At 40.2% G+C, this 24,916-nt stretch overlaps 1 protein-coding gene across 1 annotated transcript in view; it reads left to right on the forward strand.

Moving 5' to 3' along the window:
• The first annotated feature begins 640 nt into the window (after nucleotides 1-640).
• The window catches only part of LOC122041752 (truncated transcription factor CAULIFLOWER A-like), a 37,591-nt gene continuing 13,315 nt past the window's right edge, over nucleotides 641-24,916 (forward strand). Inside the window, exons 1-7 of the mRNA XM_042601540.1 lie at nucleotides 641-918; nucleotides 16,550-16,628; nucleotides 16,707-16,771; nucleotides 16,964-17,063; nucleotides 17,239-17,280; nucleotides 18,111-18,152; nucleotides 18,249-18,370. Of these exons, the coding sequence (XP_042457474.1) occupies nucleotides 734-918; nucleotides 16,550-16,628; nucleotides 16,707-16,771; nucleotides 16,964-17,063; nucleotides 17,239-17,280; nucleotides 18,111-18,152; nucleotides 18,249-18,370 (635 nt within the window). The 5' untranslated portion in view covers nucleotides 641-733. The remainder of the gene's footprint in view (nucleotides 919-16,549; nucleotides 16,629-16,706; nucleotides 16,772-16,963; nucleotides 17,064-17,238; nucleotides 17,281-18,110; nucleotides 18,153-18,248; nucleotides 18,371-24,916) is intronic.

Here is a 24,916-nt window from a genome sequence, read left to right on the forward strand (position 1 = left end):
ATCGATATCTATTAAGTAATTTTGTTCAATAGTTTAACAAAAACTTTCACATGTATTTAGTTGGTAGATTGCTTGGACGATGCCTATAAAATAATTTTTAGATAGAAGTATTAGAAGAAGCCCTCTGTTTAGTTTAGTTGACATATTAGTCGGTTGACGGGTCTCCATAGGAAGCGCTCTCATCTTGAACCGATCCGCATCCGGTATCCTTACCCGCATGCGGCGTAAATCCATTACGGCGATATCCGAAAAAATTTGCCCGCACCGTAAATTCGCACGCGTGGAATTTACGCTCGACACGTTCTCCGCATAAACAAATTTGGTAATCCCCGCCACCTCAGAGCGAACACATGAGGCAGTACGGACAACAGTTCTGGAAACTATTCTTCGGTCACTGTGACACATGTACGCCAATGGGCTTTCCTCCTCGTACTCCTTGATAAAGCGCGGGACCCACTCGGATCACGAGAGCACATGACCGGTGGCCAATGGGAGCAGCGAACGCCGGGCTCCACCGGCTCTAGCCAATCAAAAATTGACAACGAAATTACCCAAACCAGCCGGTTTTGCCAAACCACCTTGTACGTTCTCGATCAAGGTCTTGCGCCCCGTTCGCTCCTTCTATAAATAACGCCATGGCAAAGAAGCGATGAATGAAAGCGAGAGGAAGGGGAAAACATAAGGCGAAAATTCCAAAAAGATAGGGTTTCGGTGAAGGACGACGAGGGGAGACATGGGGAGGGGGAGGGTTCAGCTGAAGCGGATCGAGAACAAGGTCAATCGGCAGGTGACGTTCTCCAAGCGCCGATCGGGGTTGCTCAAGAAGGCGCACGAGATCTCGGTGCTATGCGACGCCGAGGTGGCCCTGATCGTGTTCTCCACCAAGGGGAAGCTCTACGAGTACTCCTCCGACACCAGGTAGTCCTCGACCTCCCTTCCTCTGTCCGTCTCTTGCTTTAAATTTCTACCTAATTAATTGGATGCGTGGTTGTGATTCTAGAATTGGAAAGATTTAGTTCTTGTGACCAAGCTGCTCACCGATTTTGAATCTCTTTGCTACGTATTCTTACATTTTTCTGGTTCAATATTGTTCTCGCCGTCATTTTTTTGGGCATAGAGATCGAATTTATTGGTCGTCCCTATGGCTTGCTAACGCACGACTAATCGTTGTTCTTGAGGTTAATTCGTTTTCCCTCTTTTTTTTTTTTTTTTTTCTTTCTCATTAAATCTTCGAACTCTAATCCTCTTAACTTTTATTTTCTCCATCGTACTCTGTACGAATCGTTCTTTTCATTGATGCGGGAGGGTCTATCCAGTCCGGATATTTATCCTGAACCCTGTCTAATTTCGAACTTAGCATCTTCCTTTCTGTTCACTAACTTTTAGACTGTATTCCCTATAAGGCTAGTTACGATAAAGTTAATACACAGTCTCTCTCACACACAATAAAGTTCTTACATCTACAATTCATTTTGATCAGATTGGTACCGTACGGTCATCTAGACATGGTGAGGAAAAATAGCGAGAAAAAATAGATAATTCTCACTCTTTGGTGACCATGTAAAAAACATATTAAAATGTTCCTTATATCACTATAAAATGAGAAATCAATACCAAGAGATATTAGAGTCTCCGGATAATAAAACTTCAAGTTGAGCAGCCTAATGGAAGAATACGAAGAACCTAAAACAAGTTATAGCGAACTATACGAACTCTAATAAATCATATGATCTCGAACAAGAATTATGCACATGATCTAGTAATATTAAAAATATTGAAATTTACAACAATAATTGAAAATAAATACTAAGATGACAAATTTGAATATAGTGAAATTGTCATCGTTATTCACAAAATCCCATAATTCTAGAAGAATAAACAATAGACGGATCTTCCATAGGGTTAGGATGACAAAGTCGTATTCTCCTCATCAATTAAAAGTAGGGATATCATTCTACTATCAGTCCATCATTAATAACATAATACGGATGAATATATATATATATATATATAGATTAAATCTAACATAATAATAAACCTAAGGAATAGTTAAATGCCATGTCTTTTTTTTTTTTTAAATTTGATTATATTTTCTAATATATTGTGTGTTCTAATATATTTAGTATTGGAGATAATTTTTCCTTTTTTCTTTTTTTGAAAGGAGACCCTCTTAGTAGTGCCAAAAAGCATTTCAACATATATTTTTATCTCATTAACAAAAAATCAATCTCCAGTAACAGAAAATCATCGCAATTGATCTCATCCGTCGCAAACATCAACGACAATACAACTATTGACGAAGATTTCGTCACCTATAAATTTTTGACCAAACAAAAAGTTTTAGTGCACGGTGACTAGGCAAAAGTTATCATAAATTGTGATAGAAAATGCAATTGAAAAAATTTTCTCACATATGATTAATCAAATCATTGTGACAAAATGTTGCCCCGGGCTACGGTGTAATAGAAAGATGTCAAGTTATTCATGGTTTGATCCCTAGTTATAAGTTACGATGTATTTATAGGGATTTTTTTTCTCTAAATGACCACGTAATCAGGGGATGTTGAGCTTCCGGACGGTCCACCGCTAACGCTTCCTGATTTATGCTAACGGCTGGTGAAAATATGGACTAGACCATCTTCCGTGTTACCTAATTCATCTTTCTTTTTCTTTTTTCTTTTTTCTTTTTTTTTAAAAAATGTTTCAAACTGCAAAGCCCTTGTAGTTAATTACTTAATTATTCTCTCTCAAATCCAATGTAGAGACTATTACGTAGCTTTTCTATCCCAATATCCTTAATGCCATCTTAAAACGGTATTAAGGATTCAAAATCTCCCACACAAAGATATAAAACATATTAATTTTACATTCATATTCAAACATATCAACTATTCAACAACAAACAGCAAATACAAATATTATCATATCCAATCATTATTTAATTTTACAAATTGTTCTATTTACAGTCACGTGCACGTAACACATTGAATCAATCATCTCATGAACAATATTTGACGGTATTACATATTAGATAGCTAGTCTAATATGACATTTAGCAATAAGGAAAAAAGATTAATATTTTGACTAAGGCTAACTTTATGTAAATTTATCTAGATCAATTAAGTAATAGTGATATAAGATGGGCTCGAAAAAAAGACTTGATCCAAGATAGCTAGTGTTAGGACATGTGCAAGTTAGAGGGGAGGGTGAATAGTTCCGATTACTTCTCGTCTTGATTTTGTGTTCGTCGTTTGAATGCACAATGGAAACTTAAATCAATACAAATGTCACATGTACAACTTCGGGATTTACTTGGTATCAATTTTTTAGGTGGCTAATCCAATACCTACTCCTAGTGATCTCCCTCCACTATGAATTTTTCATTTTCGGATACCTTCCGAAGGAGAAGAAGCCTCTTACAACATATTCTTACATGAACACAACAACAAAACGAATACAAAGACAAAATAAAATCGAAAATGACTTTACAATAAGAAACTGGCTTTGGATGCTTTCTTGTTGCTTGGAAATATCTCTTGTTAATTCAGAAATATACTAACACTTTGCCTTAGAATCTCCAAGGATCGTCACCTTCAAATCTTCACGAAACCCTCTTTTATAGGGTTCCAGTCGGGCTGATTTCCATCTACTAATTGATTGGTAGACTTCACCGATTAATTGCCACATTAGATCTTATCATTTAAACTGTAAAACAACTATTTTTATCTTACCAATCGATTGGTTGATACTGATCGATCTAGTCAATCAATTCCGCAATGTTCCTATTCATTGCTATAGTGATACAGATTGAACCAACCTTTTGGCACAATCGATTGGTACAATAGCAAAACTCCCTAGACTAGGTCACTGCAACAACTCCTAAAATTACTGCAACAACTTAAAGTTATTGTACCAACCCCTAAAGTTACTATAGCAACTCCAGGAATTATTGTAGCAATTATATTTTCCGGGGTTTAAGGCTTGCAACGAACCTTAGCTACTGTAGCAGAACCTTAGACTCTAAAAATACCTCAAAATATCAATTTCGAGATTTAGAGTTATCGGTCGATCGATGAGCCCTATCAATCAACTAATACTCTTGATTCAACATTACCAAGTTGAATTACCATATTACTTGGTATTCGGTTAATTTTAACATACCAGGATTTCTTTTGCTCGACATTTGGTCAACATTAACCTGTCGAGACTTCTCGTTGCCTAGCATCAGGTCAACCTTGACCTGCTAGGACTTTCGTCATGACCAAGTGTTCGATCCTTCATGATCCACTTGGACTTTTCGTATTTTGTCAAGTATCAGTCAAACTTGACTTACTTGACTATTCGCTCAACCAACTTAACATATTGATCAAACATCGTAATCTCAATTTGAGTTTGGTCAACCTGATCAATATTGACTAGAGGTTGATTACACCAACAACTAGTATTTGGCCGAGATGTATTTTGTGGGAGATGATCATTTATGTTAGCTCTAGTATTTGGCCGAGATGTACAAGTTTGTGGGAGATCATCATTTATGTTAGCTCTGCACTCAAATCACTTGGATAACATCGAGGCATTCGTTTGCTAGTAGTGTAAGGATTTATGGTTAGTATCCTAATGTGAAAAAAGATGATTCGCTCACCCCAACGCCCTCGTTAATCCGTTCCTAGGTCAACACGGGAGAGGTAAATCACGGGTGACTACTAGCCATTAGTGCAGTGGCCAAGACATGGGGGAAGACATGCTCGGTCGCACTGAGTTTTAACCCAGACTCGAATGTGGCAACACCTCATCCCCAACCACCATATCGCCTCGAGGGAGCCTATGGAAAATGATTAATCAGGCTAGGTAACATCGACGCTGGGGTGACCAGTCCGATTCCACGAAAGTTTTCCACCTGCCACCAAGGTAAATCGGGAAGCACTTGGGCGGAGAATCCCAACATCCCTTAGTTGCAAGTCCCATTTGGAGAAAAAATGTCTGCAAATACGCCATAGCTAGGAGTCGAACCATGGGTGTCTATGAGATAACTGAGCGCCCTTACAGCTACACCATAGCCCTTGAGGCTTTATGGTTAGTGTTGGAATACAAACAATCTGCTGCCGGAGATTTTTAGGGGACTTAGTTGAATTTAAAATATTACACAGAATTTAAATTCAACTTACAGTTGAGCTGATCTGAGCAAATGATCTCAGGCTACCAGCAGGGGCTGGGTTTTATCCAAGCGTCAACCTCAGAGTGACTGAGTGAGCAGAGCGTCTGAGTAAAGAGGCCGTCGGACGAGGCAGATAGGCCTAACAGGAGAGGTCGGTCGGACGAGGCAGACAGGCCGAGCAAGAGAGGCCGATCGGGTCGAGCGGACAGACCGGGCGGACAGAGAGGTCAGTCGGGTCGAGCAGACATGCCGGGTAGACAGAGAGGATGGCCAGGTCGAGCAGACAGGTCGGGCGGACAGAGAGGTCGGCCGGGTCGAGCAGACAGGCCGATCGAAGCAGACATGCCGGTCGAAGCAGACAGGTCGGCCTGCCAGAGGTCGGCCGGGTCGAGCAGACAGGCCGAGAGAAGCAGACAGGTCGGGCTGTCAAAGAGACTGGTCGATCGCGTGAAGATCCCGAGCGGGCAGAGAAGTCTGTCGGTATGACAAAGAGACCGACCGGGTGAGCTGACCGAGGCCTGCGAGTCGCAGTTTCCTTGAAACAAATTCGCCCACCTCCGGCTGTGCTTCGAGGCTTACAAGGGTCGTTTGTTTCCCAGAATACAACGACCGACTATGAATCCGACCAAACACTGGTAGTCACGGCGAGCTAAGTGGTACTCAAATGCTATCACGGGCACTCCGCCGAGCAGGAGATGCACGACAGAGGAGGAAGAAAAATGGGGAGCCTTTGCTTTGCTTGTCGTGTGTTCTCTGCCTATGATCGGAGCCTCCTTATATAGGAGCTCGGATCAATGACCAGAGTTAATGATCTTAATGGTCATTATTATGCATCTGTTTCACAGCAGCAAAAGATCTACGTGACAAAATATTGGTTGTTCCACTTGGGCAAATTTTGCCCCGACCGGTCCGGTATTCGAGTCAACTTGGTTCAGTGCAATCCGGGCCCTGGATTTGCACCCCCCTACGCACCCACACGTGAGAGAGAGTCTCTCCCCATGCATTTGTTCATATCCTCAATGTATGTGAATCAATATAAACCAACAAAAATACCTTGAAACTTCTAATATGGGACTAAAGTCTCATTCACAATGGAACCTCTTCCCTCTTCCATTTCTTCTCCATTCATTTATTCAACAGTTAGTATCCTAGAACATAGATGGAGAGGAGCTTTGGTGCAACGGTAAGTTTATTATCATGTGATCTAGAGGTCACGGGTTCAAGTTACGAAAATAGCATCTTGCAAAGTAGGATAAGGTTTCATGATCACTCTCTAGAATTCCACATTAATAAGAGTTTCTTCGTACACTGAATTACCTTTATCTAGAGTTGTTAAACGGGCTAACTCGAAGTCGGACGGGTTGGCCAGTGGCGGACCAACCATTTGGCGGGGCGAGCCAACCCATCATCTTAGAGGGTTGCAAGTTAGGTGGGCGACCCTTCAAAAATTTAAAAAAAAATAAAAATATTTTATATCTTCGACGTTTTACTTCAGAAATGTTTCATTAATCAAGTGTATTATGAGACAAATGTTTTAAATATAAATGGATGCAAACGTGTACTCATGTTTGATAAAAAAATACTATTTCCATTTTAAAATTATAACAAAGGAAGATAATGGATTGATATTAAACTTGACTGACATGTATTTTTTAACCCACGGGTCAACCCATGGTCGTTGCGGGCTGACCCATGTGGGTCACGGGTCTAGGCGGGTCAGCCTGCAACGGGTTTGAGTTGATACAATTTCAGTCCAATTCACTTAAAATATTTAGCGGGGCAGATCAATTCGATAGATCCAATTTAAATTGACGATTCTACCTTTATCCTAGAACATGGATACCTTACGTAAGATTTGTAGGTAGACCCGCGCGGGTCACAAGCTTAGGTATGTTGACCTGTAACGGACTTGGATTGATATAATTTCAATCCAATTCATTTAAATTATTTAGCAAGACGAATCAATTCGATTGATCCAATTTAAATTGACGATTATATCTTTATGCTAGAATATTATGGATACCTTAAGTAAGATTCTAGCATGTCAATTTAAATATGTTTTTGGATGTTCCCACGTGATGCCTTGCTTACTTTACATTAAAACTTTACGAGGCGACACCAATTCTAGTTAGCCTAAACATCCATTAGGTGCATTTTATTTATTTTGAAACATATTTTTTAATGATCGTATTTAAAATATGTCAAATCAATTGCAAACTTTGCAATTGTCTTTATTGAAAAGAATTGGAGATATGTGTTCAAACAAGTTGTCTTTATTTAAAATAGATTATTTTGTCTTGCCTTGCCTTGCCTAGCCTAGCCTAGCCGAACTTTTATCACCTAGGCTTGTTATCAAACGTAGCACATGAAAATATATTTTATTGCTATGTTAATCCATTTTCTCAATCTCGAGAGATATTGGTACAAAGAATTTTGAGCCATTGAGTTCAGAGCCTTAACTTCCATGAAGATAGAAAGACAATTGTCTCAAGACCCAGCCCAATGAATGATTCATTTTTTTTTTAATTATACCTAAAGTAAAGTGAGAGGCATGGACCCTAAATGGTCGTTAAACCTATTCTCATAACTTTGAGGCACACACCAATGCACAACTCTTCTTTGAATATAATTTTTTCTCTGGTATTGTTCTTATTTGCACATGATTTCTTCTCCAACGTTCTTTTCTACCAATGCATGGATTCACTGAACAAGAGATAATTCTAATCTTCTTCTTTGACCATCTTCTTCGTCTTGCAACACGCGACACCAATTGTATCTTAATCGTGCAACAACGGTCGTTTGTGCAACCTAATCACGTCGATTCTCGCAGTGGCTATCTCACGCAACACGGGTTGGTGGTTGACCTTTGCTTGTGTGACCTAATTGCACGGCGCGGTGGTTGTTGCATGCTACTCGGTCGCTTGTGTGAACGACAACCTAATTGCATGGTAGTTACTGCTTGTCGCCTTGCTACTGCCTGCAACCACCGCATTGATCTTAGTATTACATGATACACTAAATGAACTATCAATTTTATAGATTGAGAAAGAAATAGTCCGACAATTAGATTATTCAGATTTTATAAATATTTTTACCTCTAAAATAGTTAGACAAGTAGTGTTTAAAATAATATATTATTTTTTATTTATTTATGTATTTAGTATATATATTATTTGTAAATTGAACTTTATCATTAGTTATCGTAGTAAAATGATTACTTTTTAGTATGCGCTTCAAGCCCCGTTGAATACAGGTACAACTCTGATTGAGTTAAATTATTCTTTTTCATATTTGTCTTGAAATATATCCTTAAATCAAATGGGAAGATAGCTTTTATATGAATATATCACAATCATAATTTTTTATATAGAATTCAGTGTCATATATTGGCACGATAAATCAGGTTGGATGAATAAGTATATGAGAGTTTTAATTGTGGTATGCATTAAAATATAATATTTTTCTATGGTTTAGGAAGGATAAAGGATAAGCAATTTCTTTGCTTCCTGAGAACATCATGTGGCACAAGTTTGTGATGGTTATATCATCATGGTATTTTTGGTATAATGGTTAGAAATCGATTTTCAGGATCTGACGATTTAGGATTTATTTCATTTTGTGTCTATGATCTATATATCTGTATGTACCTTCCTCCATATCTATAGGACCGATATTAAGGGGACCGTTAAGATAGTGAATCTATCTTTGTGATGGTTATATGATAAAGGTACATCAATGAATTTATAACTACAGTTTTTAGTGAATCTATCTTTGTGATGGTTATATGATAAAGGTACATCAATGAATTTATAACTACAATTTTTTCCTTCATGTTAATAGCATACAAAACATCTGATAATAAAAAGTCACTTTTGTAACTTTAAATACTTGGTGATTTGGAAATTGATAAAGATACCATGTAGAGAAGTCATTTTGAAAAACACAATTCTTTTATAATTACACGGAGAAGTACAATTGAGTTTTGACTTCGTGAAAAGGGAGAGATTACATTGAACACAAGATCACTTCAAGACTATAAATAGGTTTTGAAATCTAATTTTATATCATCCAATATTGAGTGCCGAAACAAAGAGAAAGAGGGAGAGTATTAGAGACAATCAAGTGTAAGGCAAGGTTTCTCCTAAATATTGTCTTTCCTTTTGCCATTTCCCCTCTTGTGGAAGAAAAGGTGTTGTAGTCCTTTTTTATATTGTGAGATTCTTTGCTCGTGGTTTTTGTTTCAATTTGATTGAAGCTTTTCCACGTAATTCTTTGGTGTTGCTTTTCCTAGATCTCATTTCTACTTCTACTAAAAGTGTGTGCTTCATACCACAACTATATAACAATGGTATAGAGCCAAGTTCGTACCATTTTTTAGTGCAACGATTTGATCAACTTAATGGAGAAGAAGCAGCATTAACAGTGGCAACAATAGCAGCAAAGTTTGAAATAGAGAAGTTCAATGAGAATAATTTCTCATTATGGAAAATGAAAATGAAGAAAATCTTAACAAAAGAAGACTACTTAGAGACAATTAGAGAACAACCAGTGGAAATCACCGATGATAGCAAAAAGAAAAAGACAACTCGAAACATGAAGCTCTCACCGATGCAAGGTCTCGGGGAAGGGTCGACCATATTTTTTTTTTTTGATGAAAGGATAAATATATATCATCAAAAGAAAAAACACAACATACAAAACCTATGATCTCTCCGCATGTTATGTCTGACAAAGTGTCAGATCTGAGAAGCTATCTAAGATATAACATACAAGTGCTCACATGTATACCGGCACTCTCTGTGTGTACCAACACTCGCTCTGAACCTCCACCATCAGATGCTTTACGGTCAAGTACTCATCATCGGTATAATTGTGGGGGATCAGTCACTGACCGAGCTCTGTCGTCAATGTTAAACAATCATCTCCTGTGGGCATCTCCATGTTGAAAGAAGCCCAGTATCCTCTAGAACTATCTTCACTATGTTGCGAAAAATCCGGCTCCTCCGGTCATCAGTGCTAGCCAAGCTAGGCCGAATGATGTGTGATAAGCTTGTATCTCCTCTACCCATGACCCAAGTGGGTCCTCACTTTTAGCATCAACTTGCACATAAGTCACCATCACCATCCCCTTCTCTCTTTTAGCAAGTGGACAACTATCAACTAATTTGCAATGCCTTTATCACGAACGGTTTGTTGTAGGCTAGATAGATTATTCTGGTAGATCTATTCACCCTCATGGACTTTTTGACAAAGTCTCAACCATAAACGGAGTTAGAATGTCTTTACCATGAGTCATTTGTTGTGGATTAGATAGTTGATCCGGGTGGATCTATGCACCTATACATCCTCACCAACAATATATACACTCTCACTCAGGGTGGATGCTCACACTCAATTCTCACCATCTCAAGGGTTGACTGCATTGAGTTTATTGTATATAGTCTTATCTTGCATTTGCAAGAAGACTTTCCACGTCTCAAGGTCATATGATAACAACTTTATCATTACACTAAGCCTCCCTTTTACACCTGTTCCTGTCGGGAAGCTAAGAAGACGGAACTGCCATTGTGACGTGTCTGAAATGTTGACCGCATCTCCATAACCCGGACGGTGAGCTATCTTCTATGTTGACCAAGTCATCGGAAGACCTCCGGTTGATGCTACCTGCAGCTAGCGTCCGGGTTGCCCCGGTCCCTAGTACCTCGATGATCGAGGTGGGTCCCACGAACATATAAGCAATCGAATAGCAACAGAACAATGAAATAAATGTACGACGAGTACGATGACATACGCTGGCCCCGGGGGGCGCCCTCGGATGGGTCTGTGAGCTGATCACGGTGTTGATCGAGTCGTCACGGCCCGGACGAGTAGATGGGTATGAGCCAACTGAGGAGCCGGATCTGGGGGTGACGACATGGAATCCTATGCAGCATGGATCCAAGAGGCGGCATGTCGGCCGAAATATGACGACGGCTCCTGAGCCGGAATACGTGGAGGTTGTGGGTCGGTCTGTGGTTGTCGCTAGAGGTGGCACCGGAGGGCGGCAGTGAGCGAGGAGTAAGCGTTAAGGACGGAACTGACAATACGAGCACAGAGGGTGTCAGGCGAAGTAGGCAACTACCCGCTCGGGGGAGGAACCGAAAGGGGAGGCGAGCTCGGAGATCTTGGGCAGGAGGTCATGGCCCTTAGAGAGCTGGTCAGCGGCGACAGTCTCAGCACAGCGGAGAAGGAGGCCGAAGAGGCGGAGTCCACGGGATTCCTCGCCAAGGGGGCTGCCGTCCGAGGCTGACTCCTCGGCGGAAGAGGAAGCGGAGGCGGCTGGAGGTTCGGCCTCTAGTTGCTAGAGGAGCTTCTTGGTTGCGCGGTCATTGTCAAGGTCAAAGGGGGCGTGGCGGAGGCAGCCCTCACTAGTAGCATCCGGCTCCTGACGAAGGCGGCGAGAGGCGACTGTGACGCGCCACCAACGAGAGGAGAGGGAGAGAGGAGAGGAGGCAATCTCGTCGACCAAGGGTGGCCGGCACCGGAGACGAGGAGGAGCAATGAGCGAGGTCGGCGGCGAACTAGGCGGAGGCAGCTCCCCCTCTTTTAACACAAAACCCTACTCATGCTAAAAGACAAAACTGCCCCTCTGCCTTCTCCTAATTACTCCTATGCCATTAGCTACATCTACATCACCTTTCCTTCAGCTGGTGGCCTTTTGTCTCCATGACTTCTTTGAGCGTCTCTTATCTCAACGTCTCAGCTCGGACTTTCCACAAACGATGCTAAAATGATTTGACTGTGATCGGGATGGGTTGATAATAGACAGAGATCTCGGACACATCAACAACACTTACAAAACCATGACGAAGAGGTTGGATGCCGCATCGAGATTAGGATGACCACTGGACTATTGATATTTTATGCTAATCAGAGGAAGGTTAGAAGGGGGTTGAGGCAGACATTGTTGAGACCCCTCTGACGCTCAAGTTAAGCCTTAAAAATAAAAAATAGAGTAGCATCTAGGTGAAATAACATAGAATAATGTACCTCTTGATGTTGACATCACTACCTATATAGAAGAGTAGTGAAAAATTATATTGCCTCTTCCCAAAAGATTGTTGGAGAAAATAATCTGTTGCAGGAGATTTTGGGACTTAGCTGAATTTAAAATTACATAAAATTTAAATTCAAGTTGCAATAGAGATGACCTGAGCAGATGATCTCAGGCTACTAGCAGGGGCTGGTTTCTGCCAGGTGATGAAGGCAGTCTGCACAATATTCACAGAACGGGATGATCGACCGAGCAGAACGAGCGGGCGCAGTAGATCAGAAAGGCCGACCGAGCAGAAAGGCTAACCTAGCGGGCAGACAGGCCTGGTGAGAGGCAGGTCGGGCGATCTGGTGTCGGATGGACAAACAGGCAGGTCGGGCGAAGCAGACCGGTCGAGCGAGAGGCAGACTGGGCGAACAGACAGGTCTAGCGAAAGGCAAACCAGGCGAGTAGACAGGTCTGGCGAGAGGCAGACCGAGCGAGCAGACAGGTCGGGCGAACAGACTGGCCGACCGGGTGAGCAGACAGGCCGACCGGGATAAGCAGGCAGACCGGGCGGATGAAGAGACCAACCGGGAAAACTGACCGTGGCCTGCGACTAATGTAGTTTCCTTGAAACAGATTAGTCCCACCTTCGGCAGTGCTTCGAGGTTTACTCGGGTCTTCTGTTTCCCAGGATACAACGATTGACTGTGATTCCAACCAGCACTAGTGGTCACGGCAAACTGAGAGCCACCCGAATGCTATCACGAGCACTCTGCCGAGCAGGAGTTGCACGACAGAGAATGAGAGAATGAAGGTGGAGAGAAGCTTGTGTCGCTGTGTCTCTTCTGCTTGTAATCGAAGCCTCCTTATATAGGAGCTCAGATCAACGACAACATTAATAGCTGATTAAGGACCATTACTTGCCAAGTAGCGAAACATCTACCGTTTCACTCATTATCGCTCGACCGTTTTGATTATGCATTAATCTCGACTTTAATGCATCAGTTACACAGCAGCAAAAAGATTTACGTGGCAAAATATTAGTTGTTCCCCTTGGTACGACATTCGGCGCGCGCAGGACGTGCCCGCACATGAGTCAACATGATTCAGTGAAATCCGGGCCCTGGATTTGCACCTCCCCTGCGCACCCACGCGTGAGAGAGAGTCTCTCCCCAAGCATTTGTTCACATCCTCAATGCATGTGAATCAATATAAATCAACCATCATGCCATGAAACTCCCAATGTAAGACTAAAGTTCCATTTACAATGGAACTTCTTTCCTCCACCTTTTCTCCATTCACTTGTATTCAACAAAGATGTCCTTTTTCACCGTCACTTGAGGGTACATCCTTTGTAATTGGTGCCATTATGACTGTTGTGTCAAGCTGGTCGTCATATAGAGAGCGTAACTCATTTAGACTCGGTGCTCAGTTGCTCGGTCTTTCAGCTGATCAATGCTTGGATGCTCGAGAGTGCAACGGGACTCGACACTCGATGATCTGCACATGACAGTCGACACTCAGTAGCATCAACACTTAATAGTTGGCATCGACAATTGACAGGCGGCTATCGACACTTGCTAGTCGACACACGACGGTTGGTACATAGCAATCAACATTAAGCAAGTGACACGGGCGGTCGAGATTCAGGGTGCTCGAGTGCTCTAGAGATCAACTCTCACAACCCACTTGGGCTCGAGCACTCAAGTGTGCAACTACTTAGTCGCTCTCACTCAAGCTTGAGCAACCGTTCGGCGATCTCAATCCACTCGAGCTCAGACACTTGAGAGCACAACCTACTCAAGTTCAGACACTCATTCAGCGATCACAACCCACTCGGGCACTTGAGATCGCAACCTACTCAAGTACATCCTTTGTAATTGGTGCCATTATGACTGTTGTGTCAAGCTGGTCGTCATATAGAGAGCGTAACTCATTTAGACTCGGTGCTCAGTTGCTCGGTCTTTCAGCTGATCAATGCTTGGATGCTCGAGAGTGCAACGGGACTCGACACTCGATGATCTGCACATGACAGTCGACACTCAGTAGCATCAACACTTAATAGTTGGCATCGACAATTGACAGGCGGCTATCGACACTTGCTAGTCGACACACGACGGTTGGTACATAGCAATCAACATTAAGCAAGTGACACGGGCGGTCGAGATTCAGGGTGCTCGAGTGCTCTAGAGATCAACTCTCACAACCCACTTGGGCTCGGGCACTCAAGTGTGCAACTACTTAGTCGCTCTCACTCAAGCTTGAGCAACCGTTCGGCGATCTCAATCCACTCGAGCTCAGACACTTGAGAGCACAACCTACTCAAGTTCAGACACTCATTCAGCGATCACAACCCACTCGGGCACTTGAGATCGCAACATACTCAAGTTCGGACAGTCATTTGGCGATCACAATCCACTCAGACTCAAGCTCGAGCACTCTGATACTAGGGAGCACAACCCACTCGGGCTCAAGCCCAACAATTGGCTGCTAGGCCAAGCCTGTTTTAGGTAACTCAGCATGGTGACTTGGCTGGCTTGAGATGGGGTCGCATAGGTGCATCTTGCTGACTTAGCATGGACTAGATTTCGACAGTGTCAAACTGTCAATTACTAAGTAGAAAAATCATTTTGGAAAACACAATTCCTTTATGGCTGAGAAGTACAATTCAGTTTTGATTTCATGAAAAGTAAGATTACATTGATCATGATCACTTCAAGACTAAATATATATTGAATATAATCTTGTGTCATCCAATATTGAGTGTAGAAACAAAGAGAAGAGGGAGAGTATTAGAGAGAATCAAATGCAAGGCATGATTTTTCCTAACTACTTTGTCTTTCTCTTGTCATTTCTCCTCGAGGTAGAAAAAAGTATTGTAATCCTTTGTTATACAGTGGGATTTTTTCTCTTGTCATTTCTCCTCGAGGTAGAAAAAGTATTGTAATCCTTTGTTATATTAGTGAGATTCTTCTTGTTTGCCCGTAGCTATTTTGCTTCAATTTGATTGAAGCTTTTCCATGTAAACCTTTGGTGTTCATTGATTTCCCTAATTACTTTGGCTACATATGTGTGCTTTGAATGCCACGACTTTAGAGCAAGCAATGTCAGCCCGGGAGATCTATCCGAATTGTAGATAGGGCTATAAACAAATCGAGCCGAACTTTGGGGTGTTCAAGTTTATTTGATAAGGTAACCAAGTTGAACCGAGCTTAAAATGAACCAAGCTTTTGAAATAAGTGTTCAAGCTTGACTTGATTTATTTTTTATGAGCTTGAGCTTGTTTGAAGTTTAACTTGAACTTGGTTCATTTAGATGTTATCAATCTCCCAATTCAAAATTGGCTTGAGCTTGGTTCAAACTTGGCTTAAGCTTGGTTCATTTAGATGTTATTAAGCTCTTCAATTCAAGCTTGGCTTGAGCTTGGTTCAAACTTGGCTTGAGCTTTGTTCATTTAGATGTTATCAAGATCTCAATTCAAGTTTGTTTGATTGTTTAAAACTTTAGTTGTTTAATTGGTTATTGAACTTGATAATTTAAATTTATTTATTTTATTATTTATTTAGCATATTGAAAAGAATTTTATTAATGAATATGGTCCGTGAACATTGTTCATAAACGTTGTTTACGAACATTATTCATGAACGTTAATGAGCTAAACACATATGTGTTTAAGTTTATTTGTTTAACTTAACGAGTTATTCAATCTTGTTTGTTTAATTAATCTTATGTATATTGAACGAACATAAATAAATTTTTATCATATCAAACATCAAACTTATTCACAAACATTTGATTCATTTACAATCCTAACGGTATGTTATGAGCGCCAAAGCCGACATTCCAAACTGCCTTTCTCTTTTTCTCATATTTTTTTTTCTCTCATGATGTATCTGAATTTGTCTCTTTTTCAAATACCGTTCGACCCCGGTTATAACAGGGGTAGGCGTTAGCATGGCTCTGACCTTGAGAACAAGACAAACATAACGTTATCGAATAGATAATTTTTAATACGCATCGCATTGCATTTAGAGTGCACTAAATAATCAAAGTATGTCTCTTTGACAACTAAAATATGGACAAGACTCATTGTCCACAAGTTCTTCCATACGACATTATACTTGCTGTCAGTGTCAGGGCATAAAGTAATTCTCTAGCTATATTCATCTGACAACGTGGCTTGTGTTAATCGTTTCTTTTTTGCATGAGCAGTGAGTTGCCCACCGAGAAGTGGCAGAGATATGTTTGTGTTTTGCATGTGCACACTTAGTGAATTTTATTAAAATCGCACGTTCAGATGCACACGCATAAGCCACGTACACTACGTATGAGTCTTTTTCAGAACATTTCTTTTAAAAAATTTATTTTTCATACAGTATGGAAAATATTCTTGAACGCTACCAACGCTACTCTTATGCTGAAAGAGCTATTATGGAAACAGACAGTGAGTCGCAGGTACCATACATCATTCCACAATTGGCCAATTCCTTTGATATTGCTCATCATCTTTAACATGTTTGAGCTCGTTCATAGGAGAACTGGTACGGTGAATATCAGGACCTGAAGGCAAAGATTGAGGCATTACAAAAATGTCAAAGGTGATTTGTGATTGTTAGTAATATGTTGTGATTTTGTCCAATGGTTCATTTCTATAGATATGTCAAAGCTATAAATGATGAGCCACTTTTCCTCTCTGTTGCAAAACATGTTACTTGTATAATTGGAAGATGCAAGCATTTTTGGTCAAAGTTTGCATATAGATTTACATGCATAACCCCCTTCGACATCAGGCATCTCACTGGGGAACAGCTTGACAAACTGACACTAAAAGAACTCCAGCAACTGGAGCAACAACTTGATACAGCTTTAAAAAAGATAAGATCAAGAAAGGTAGTTAACCTTCAGCTAAATATTATTCGTCAAAATTCTTAATAATGTTACAGTAGTATATTGTCTCTCGACGTCTTATTGTTTCTAAAGAAAATCTGACAGCTCTGTTTCCTTAGTGGATGGAAGTATGCAGCTTAAACAAGTCTCGCTGACCATTCTGTTTTTGATTTTGTAGAACAATACGTTGTTTGAGACAATTGCCGAACTAGAAAGAAAGGCAAGTCCTAGCTTCTTTTGTTCACATGCAATACTTGTAAACGAAAGCTCTGATTCACGTTTTAGAGACTTCTAAAGTTGATTTCAATTTGAGATTTTTAATAATGTGGAGCCTAAACTTACTTTGCAAACATATGTTATTAACTTGCAATTCAGGTTAATATTATATGTTTATCTTAGATTGACATTTTTTTATAAGTTATGTATAAATGATATTCTATTCTTAGTTCATAGATTACGTTGTTATTATACCCTTGAATAGTTTATTTAAGTGGATTAAACTAACTGGAAAAACAGGTTCAATTTGTTTGAGTCATGACATTCCACTCAGAAGTAAAAGCTATGCCGTGACTTATATTCTTTAAAATAATTCTACCACTCAGTGTGCATAATCTATCAGTGCTAAAAAATTATCAAGCATGTAAATCAAAGGGAAAACCATCTATCTTTAAGATTAAGCATCTGAATTATATATATATAAAACAATCCTATCACTATTTATGTCAGGTTTCCCCTCCACTCCCTAAATCCTAGAAGGATGTCCATGTAGGTTCCCTAAACATGCATATTTGAACAAATTGAGAACATTCAGGAAAATCAAATACATAGTTGCCTTATGTCGAATGCTATTAGTAGTTTAAGGAAATCAGATCGCCAATATCTGTTTTCCGAGAAAAGTGGAAAACCCCAATTTGGTGAAAGCAGGATTTCTAACCCAACGTCTTCCAATAACATTCAGTAGCAACACATTTATTTACCCATATTGCCTCTGAAACATTCATAGCTCCTCCTTTTTATTATAACTTTAATTAGCCTCTTGTCTTCATGCAGAAGAAGACACTGCAAACGCAAAACAGTGATTTGGAAAGAAAAGTAAGTTGTAAAATTGGCGTCCTTGTTTAGAGATCTTATTCTGAGCAATCTTCTCTCTGGACCTCAAGTTGAATGAAAATGTTATGCTTGGAACAGCTCGATGAGAAGAATCATGCTGAGGCTCCCACCCAACATAATGAAACTGAGCATCACATTGAAGCACAAAGAAGCCCCTTAGCCATACTATCGCTATCAGGAAACTCCAGCATAAGCATCGGGTATATCTATAATATCTACACATTTTTTTAATGTTTATCAATATTTAGAACTGCCATTATCATTTCTAAATTATTATAGTCTTTTATCATTAATCAAGACCACTTTCCATTATTATTATATAATCAACATATCTAAACAACATAAATGCTATAAATATCGTCCCAACAAGGTGCCAATTGATTAGAGAGTGATAGATTTATTACAATAGATAAGGATCAATGTTCAACGGACGCATACCGTCATAGAAAAACTCCTTTCATCTCGTAACCATTTGACGATCAGTTATAAGCTGACTCCGCGATTTATCTCCCTCACATAATCTATGGATGGACTATGAGAAGCGTTAATTTCAGATGAGCACAATCAAGAAGCGTTAATTTCAGATGAGCACAATCAACAATGATATAACTATGATAAATGAATTATGGGAGCTAATATTGCCATTTCACTTATGACTTAAAAGCTCCCTCACCAATAGAAAATAATATTATAGCATCCAAGAACAAATAAATACTAACTGCATGCTTCAATACGATACCACAACAACCTGTCTTTAATTCTTTTTATTACAATTGTTCAATTTTAAATACTGATTCAGTGAATGAGGAGAGGCCCCAGGTGGAGTCTGAAAGTCAACAGACGAGAGTAGATGGTAGTAGCAATCCACGATAGATCAAAGCCCGAGTAACCTGTCCACTGAGATCTCTCCACACCGATCGACCAAGGACGATGGGGCACCCAAGGGGGTACAACTCTCCACTTAACCAACCAGATATTTATAGGGCTATGCTCCCTATCTAAATCCCGATCGGCTAATGCCGATTAGACATATGCTTATGTATTCAACTCCCCACTCAGTCAGAGACTCACGAGACTCAGCAACCTATCATTCCGATCGGCTAATGCTGATCAGACATACTTTCCGAAGTCCAATTCTCCATTGGGATGTTACCATGACCCAACCATTCCGCATGATAAACAAGCTCCATGTTCTTAGGTCCATCTTCTGACTGTAGCTCAATAGACCTTTCGATCCATGAACCCGTTTTACCATTAATATAGCACATGGATTTGTCAGATAACAAGAAGATTGTATCTTTGCATGATTACGCAATACCCCTATACCTACGATGAGATTGCAAGATACAATGAAAGTATGACGATTAGACAGGTTATCTAGTAGCACCATTAAATGTAGAGATCACAAGAGGTATTATAAAAGGGATCCCTCTCCGCTTGCGCAAATACACGAGTCCATTGCTTTTCTTCAATTTACTTCACTATTCTTCTTCCTAGTATTCTGACTTGATCGTTGCAATAGTTGCGTCAAGGACCCCATACCTGCTTACTGACGATCTTCTTACTCCTTTCTTTGTACTGGTGCTTGCAGACGTTCCCAGCATTCCCTAGTCATTCCCCAATCAAAGTCTTCTTCCAGCCAACCTCCTCGCTAGTTCATTGATAGTGCACTATTCACCGTTTCCAAATAGAATCAAATTTGATATTGTCAGAACCTCTCCGCTTGATTTGGAACGCGAAGATGGACGACATCGGAAGTTTACAACCGTAACCTTGTCACAAGAAGACTTAGATTTACTGATAATGGCCAAAGCACATGCACGGTCACAAAAGCAACAAGCAGTCGAGCCGCCTCTCTTAAAAGAGCTTGTGGCATTATCCGATGGATCGCATACCACTGATAGAAGGTTCAAGTTAAGGCAGCAAGCTGAGTTTCCCAAGGCCTTGCTTCGAATGCTATGGAAGATTCAATTAAAGTCCAGCAGTCTCAAGCATCCTCTGTGGGAGATTCGTCTCCCTGCGATCATAAGTGAGGGAAGGCCCCAGCTGCCGATGATTCACCCGACAGCCGAATGTGTCCTTCACCAAAGATATTTTCGAAGAAAAGTTGCCCAAGCATTTCCGACCTTTATCGATCGGAGAATATGAATGCTCCATCAATCCTGAGGAGCATCTCCGATGATTCAAAAACGCCGCTCTACTGCGCCAGTACACAGATGATATCAAGTGTCGAGCGTTCTTAATAACTTGTTCAGCTCGGCACAGAGATGGTTCGACCGATTCCCTACTGGTGGCATCACATGTTTCAAGGATTTGAAAAGGGTTTTCCTGCACAATTTCACCAATAATCAAGGTACCACAAGACCAATTTGAGTCTCTTCGCCCTCTAAGGGAGAGCAAAGGAATCTTTGAAGGTTTATATAAAGCAGTTCAATCAGGTAGCTATGGATGTTTCTTCCGTTACCTCTGAAATATTGATGAGTGTCTTTTTACAAGGACTCGTTGATGGAGATTTTTTTTCGTTCCTTGGTGAGAACGCCCAGCAAGGATTTTGATAATTTGTTGGGATGAATGATCAAATGCATCAACGTTGAAGAAGCCTACACCACTCGGAAGAAAGAAGTGTCGGGGCCTTGATCACCGACTGGGGGGAGGTGAATAGGTCACTCACTTCGTTTACTTTCCTCTACATGTTAGCGCAGCGGAAATACACATAACTAAATATGAAAACTAACTCTAGAGACAAGAAGAAAGAAAACAAACCCTAACACGTTTGTTTACGTGGTTCAGAGATAATGCTCCTACTCCATGGTTATCCGTAAGGTGGACAATCCCTCAATTCATCGGTGGATTAGTCCCCGAAACTCCGATTAACTCAAAACTCTTTGTCGATGGAGGAACTTCACTACAAACTCGATCAAGAACTCTTGAATTACTCTGAACTTTAGAGACTCTATTAGGGGTTAACCACCTTTAATTTCGTCACCAAATTCAGTCAATCCGAATTCTATTATATAAAGCTTGGGAGGAAACACCCAAACTGTATTTCCGCCACTAATCAACTGACATACTTACCAGTCGACTACTCACCATGGATCAATTGACTAGTCTTCATGGCCTGTGCGAACAGAATGTAATTATGTTCGCTCTCAATCGATTACCCAATCGACTGAACTAGTTGACTGACAATCCTATAATCACAAACCTTGGAATTCTATTTTGAATTTATTGGTTCTCAACCACCAGTCGACTAAGACATATAACAATCGACTGGTAAACCCTAACTTAGGATTTTATCCCAGAGTATAATCAGTCATGCACTCCTCCTTATTCGCATAACAAAGTCACACTTGGATTTACACAGCTAAGCCTCAAGCTTGGACTTACACCGTCAAGACTCTCATTCTTGGACTTCACCTTTGCCAAGATCACACTTGAATTTTCCTTTACACCTATCACCTGCACACTTAACAGCGCATATCAAATACGAATGCAAACCCTAACTTAAATCCTTTGCCCAAATATTAAAACCTAAGGGTGCACCGATTGCTTTAACAATTTACCCTTTTTTTATATTTGACAACCGTTTAAGTTAGGAAAATAATATAACAACAATACATATATAAATAAATATGTAATCTACTCATGTATATGCAATGAAACCTAATCTTTGGCTCTCTCTTCACTTAAGCTCTCCCTTGAGTTAGGATTCCTTATAAAGGTATTTATATTTCCCATTTAAACTTAAAATTTGCCCCTTTTGCCATACATTAAAAGAGCTCTAATAATATCTCAATTATTTGACTCTTATATCTCTAATAATCATAATCATCATGTATTAATCCCCCATATGATTACATACATGTATATCATCCTTTGGTTATTTCCTATTCCCGAAAACAGTTTCAGACTGTCTCAATCAGCTGCCATAGTCCCCAGTCGACTGTCCTTATCGAATCCACCTCATAGAGTTATTCTGTGTTCGATGAATAATATTACCAGTCGACTGATTTCTAATAGCAGTCAACTAGCAACCAATATTTTAACCTAAACCCATTTTTTAACTCAATTTCAAAAATAGAAATTTTCTAAACCTTCAAAAATTTTAAATTTTATAGAGAAGTTTACCATTATCTACTTGGGAAAAATAGAATTAAAAATTAATTTATCATGAATCCTAAGATAGATAAAATTTAAAACTATCTAATTTAAAACTATCTAAATGATTAAATTGAACCTTAATCTAAAGTTCTAATTTTAGCTTGCTTTTCATGTATCTGTCCATACTAAATCATAATGTATCTCTAATATTAATTTATATGACATCTATACATCTAAAACTAATTTTCATACATGAATCTCATCCCAATTGTATCAACCAACTAGATTAGAGACTAAACCCAAACTTTTAGATCCGGATTTTTTCTAAGTTCTCGAGCCTTGACTTCAAGACTTGATTCTCTAATTATATGTTTCAACCCTAGAATCAACTTGCCCATCATACACATTTCTAGACCTACCCTTCTTAAGCATGTGTCTCCCTTTCTTGGGATTAGTACTTAGATTTTCCACCACCTTCCTCTCCTTAGGTAAAGTGGGTTGTTTTTTATTAGGTTTAATCTTTGAATTTGATTTCCTAGGGTTAACAACCATGTTAACCTTATTCCTATTGTTATATCTAAAATCATAATTATGCATGGACTAATAAACAACATGATTTCTAATATATGAATTAAACTTCAAATTAAGATTTACCTTCCCCTTTACCTTTGAAGCTCCCCTTTGACACGAGTATCCACATGTTTCTCCTCTATTGCTTCAATTTCTCCATCTTCATGAGCTCTCCCCTCCTTGGATATTTTGTGTGGCAATGTCCCCTTTCACCATACGTGAAGTATATAATGTGTCACTTCTGCCCCCAGGGCGTAGCGCAGACGATGGGCGCATGGTATCTCTGGCGTAATGGCCAGGGGTCGATTCTCAGAAACTGACGACCTGGGGTTTACCCCGCCATGCGCCTATGGCCTGTGTACTTGCATGAACCTCCCTCCATATCCGTGGGGTCGGCACTAGGGGGGCCGCTAAAGTAGCGGATCTACCTTATAATGTGTCACTTCTTCTTGGCTCCATTCCTACAATTCACATTAGTTTCTAAATCAACTTTATTGAGTTTAGGATTTACCTCCTTTATCTTTTTGAGCAACGAGCATCTATCTTTAGTGTCTTATCTCTCGACATTCAAAGTATTTGATAGCCTTCCCACTCTTCTCGTCAGAGGTGGTTGAGGGTTGAGCTTCCAAGACTTCTTCTTCACTTGTCTTGGACTTTCCTTTCTCCCTTGAAGATGTGGACGATTCCACTTCTTTTCTTGAAAATGTGGATGACTCCACTTCTTCCTCCTCTTCAAATGTTGAGCATGTTTCAACATCCGATTGGTCCTTCTCCTCCAGGACCAATGAGCCTTTTTTCTTAAGTGTAGGATTTTCATGAAGAGCAATCATTTTGCTCCATATCTCATAAACATACTTGTACTCACCTACACAATAGGGCAAAAGGTGATTCACTTGGCCCAGCGCCCTCGTCAACTTGTCCCTAGGCCAACACGGAGGAAGTAAATCATGAATGATTACTAGCCATTAGTGCAGTGACCAAGGTATGAGGGAAGACATGCTCGAATGTGCCGAGTTTCAACCTCATGCCTTAACCACCGCACCGCCCTGAGGGGACTTGTACTCACCTACACAAGATAACACATTAGGAGACAATAAATTTATTAAAAAATTTATTACCTATGTGTTTGCCTCTAACTATTCCCTTTGCTCCTTGGTCCAATACCATGGTTGGAGATGCTTTCCTTTCTTGTCCTTCGGAGCTTCAAAAGGTTCCTCCAATGGTTCCAATCCATTTAGAACTATATCTCTGAGCGCTTCCTCCAATACTCAAAGTCTTCACGCTTGTATAGAGATGGAATTCAGATGTCCCATCCTAGTGTTTGTTCCGATTCCATTACGATATTGTTGGTATCAGACGATTTCTAAAAATCATCACCTTCTTCTTCTAGTAATGCTCGTTTTGGCGGCTAGTCCTTCAAGAGCGCTCCTCGCTCTGATACCAATTGTTAAGGCCTTGATCACCGGCTAAAAGAGGAGAGGGGGGTATTTAAATAGGCAATCACACACTTTGTTTGTTTTTCTATACTGTTAGCACAACAGAAATATACACAACCCAATATGAGAACTAACTCTAGAAGAAAGAAAACAAACTGTAAGATCGAGACGTGTTAGAGGAGGGTAAATAGCGCTAGTGGCTTTCACGCTCGTTTTAAAGCAATCGGAAAAGTTAAAGGCAGCGGAATAAAGAAAGAGACAAAAGAACAATGCTAACTTGACCAATATTTACTTGGTTCTGAGTCTGTGGTGACTCCTACTCCAAGACCCGCACATGAGAGTGCTTTCGTTGGACAAATACTAATCAATCGGAAAATTACAATAGATTATTACAATTTGAACACAAGTAACTTGAATAAAAATAATATTGATGACTTGGAGGATTAGATCTTTAACGCGGTCATCATTAGAGCATCTTTTGGGCGTCAAGGAGGCATTTTCTGAGCAGTACACAGAAGCGAAAGTTGTTTGTAATGTTGTCTTTGAGTTACTAGTCGAAGTCTCTTTTTATAACCTATTCCGGACGCCTAGAACCTCTCCTGGGCGCCTAGACTATGTTGACGTGTCGAAACTTCATCC

The sequence above is a fragment of the Zingiber officinale genome, chromosome 2A (genome assembly GCF_018446385.1).
Source record: "Zingiber officinale cultivar Zhangliang chromosome 2A, Zo_v1.1, whole genome shotgun sequence".
In the NCBI taxonomy this organism is placed as follows: Eukaryota; Viridiplantae; Streptophyta; class Magnoliopsida; order Zingiberales; family Zingiberaceae; genus Zingiber; species Zingiber officinale.